General features: G+C 50.9%; 2 protein-coding genes across 2 annotated transcripts in view; one reads left to right on the forward strand and one right to left on the reverse strand.

Annotated features, from left to right (window-relative positions):
* The window catches only part of sde2 (SDE2 telomere maintenance homolog (S. pombe)), a 3,473-nt gene extending 2,538 nt beyond the window's left edge, over positions 1 to 935 (reverse strand). Inside the window, exons 1-2 of the mRNA XM_008423168.2 lie at positions 735 to 935; positions 3 to 128 (exon numbers count right to left, since the gene is read on the reverse strand). Coding sequence (XP_008421390.2) covers positions 3 to 128; positions 735 to 920 — 312 coding nt within the window. The 5' untranslated portion in view covers positions 921 to 935. The remainder of the gene's footprint in view (positions 1 to 2; positions 129 to 734) is intronic.
* A 191-nt stretch (positions 936 to 1,126) lies between these two features.
* mrps28 (mitochondrial ribosomal protein S28) lies at positions 1,127 to 1,780 on the forward strand. Its single transcript, XM_008420870.2, has one exon. It carries the CDS (start codon positions 1,165 to 1,167, stop codon positions 1,684 to 1,686), a length of 522 nt encoding a protein of 173 aa, XP_008419092.1. The 5' UTR covers positions 1,127 to 1,164; the 3' UTR covers positions 1,687 to 1,780.
* Positions 1,781 to 2,114: the final 334 nt, after the last annotated feature.

Consider the following 2,114-nt stretch of genomic DNA (forward strand, 5'->3'; position numbering starts at 1 on the left):
AATCGGAACATTCCCGGGAACTGACCTCCCTTCCCTCCACGGAGCCGGGGCTCCAGGCGGTAGACGGCCCCATCCTGCAGCCGCTCCTCCAGCCCGGACAGACGGCCGTTACTGGTGACGTACCAGTCCTGATGGGAAATACTGGATCAGTAAGGATTCCTACAAACTGGACCGAGACAGAACCAACGACCCGTCACCACTTCAGGATGGTTCTGGTTCGGTTTTAGCCACCGCGCTGTGGGCCTGTCGCAAAATGGTGGATAAATCTAAATCATTAAATACATTTATTTAGAATAAATCTTCTCTAAACACGAAACTTTATTTGTTCAGTTTCGCTCTCAGAGTTTAACCGTTTGAACTCCCAGTTCCACTGAAACTGGAAGTTCTGGTATCAGGCGGTCCAGGAGGAACCAGTTTCCCTGATTTAATGTTTCTTTTGCATTTAGTTATTTTCTGTTGTACTTCTTTACAATCGTGCAAACAATAAAGGGTTAGAAGAAAACAAATCACCCAACTGATCACCTCCGGGGACTGTAACATCTTAACTTTAATACAGCTCCGAAGTAAAATAGGAGATTTAAGTTAAAGCTTGTTGTCATGTAGAACTGCGCAGATTTTTTTTTATCCCTGTTAGCCTCCGGTAGCTCAGCAGCTAACAGGCTTCAAGCTCCGATTTAAACCCTTTAGCCCCACGCTAAGGTTCGGTTCCGGTTCTGTTAGATATAATCACTCACCTGGTGCGGGACGAACCGTTCCAGAACATCTCTGACAACAGAACCAGGTGGAAACTCGAAGCTTGAGCACCTAAAGCTCGGAGCAACAACAAAGACCTCCATCTTGGCTCCGTTTGTTACACCACTGAACAGACTGCGCAGGCGCAGGACTTCATAGGGTCGTCTCATAGGCGCCTCCTGGCGCATAGGGTTGGAATCGATGCTCTTGGGGTGAAACGAACCAGTAAATACATAAAGTAATAAACTTACATTTCTATTCATTTCGAACAGACAATAATAAACAAACAAACTTTTAAACTTTAAACGTTTATGAAGCTATAAAAGATTTCTAGTCAGATTTGCATTAACCTTCTTAAATCAGCCGGGGGCGGCGCTGTGGCCCAACAGGAAGTCAAAGGGAACTCGCTTATTTCCGGTATTGGAGGACAACATGGCGGCCCTGTGTAAACTGAGGTTCGGGTGCCGGTCCGCGTTCCGCTTTTCTTCAAGCGTTTCCGTCCGGACCTCCTTCAGCTCAGACAGTGAGGACGGAACCAGAGCCGGGTCCGGCTTCGCGGCAGCCTTTCAGCGGCAGACGGAGCTCCAGCGGGAGGCGGAGAACTCCGCGCCCGGTCAGAGCGGCTCCATCTCCGGCCAGGAGCAGACCTTCGCCTCGCTCTTCCAGGCGGTTCCGGTCAGAGACAAGGTTGTGGTTGGGAACATCTTCCATGTGGTCCGGGATGACCTGTACATCGACTTCGGAGGGAAGTTTCACTGCGTCTGCCGGAGACCCGCGGCCGGAGGAGAGAGGCTGCAGCGGGGCTCCAGGGTCCGGCTGAAGGTCCTGGACCCGGAGCTCACCGCCCGGTTCCTCGGAGCCAAGACCGACACCACCCTGCTGGAGGCCCAGGCGGTGCTGCTGGGTCCGCTGGAGGAACGGGAGGCCCAGGGACGGGTGCAGAAGCAGGACTAGAACCGGGACCAAGAACAGATCTGGTTCTGGACCGTTGAGTGAATCTTTTCAGTCAAGTTTGTGTGAAATGATCAGAATAAATATTTATAAAGTATTAAAGTGTTTCTGTCTGCAGTTTCTGAGACCCAGTTTGCTGGACTGTGGCCCAAACTAAGCCAGTAAGACCAGAACCAGGGAACCGGGATGTTCTGATGGGTCAAACCCAGCACCGACGTTCTGGACCCACTGCTGTTACGATGTGGGTCATCCAGAACTTTTACCAGCAGTTCCTGTTCTGTGGTCCAAGACCGACTGGGAACAGCTGACCGGAACCGGCTCGTTAATACCTGGAGCAGTTTGGACCGAACCGGGGATGAACCCGTTAGTACCGGAGTCCTTTAACGTCAATAAATCAATAATCCGGCAGATCAGAGATTAACAAACATCTT

This window comes from Poecilia reticulata, linkage group LG1, assembly GCF_000633615.1.
Source record: "Poecilia reticulata strain Guanapo linkage group LG1, Guppy_female_1.0+MT, whole genome shotgun sequence".
In the NCBI taxonomy this organism is placed as follows: domain Eukaryota; kingdom Metazoa; phylum Chordata; class Actinopteri; order Cyprinodontiformes; family Poeciliidae; genus Poecilia; species Poecilia reticulata.

What these genes read in the sequence shown, in the direction of transcription:
- mrps28 (XM_008420870.2), top strand. Translation starts at nt 1,165, where the DNA reads ATGGCGGCCCTGTGTAAACTGAGGTTCGGGTGCCGGTCCGCGTTCCGC.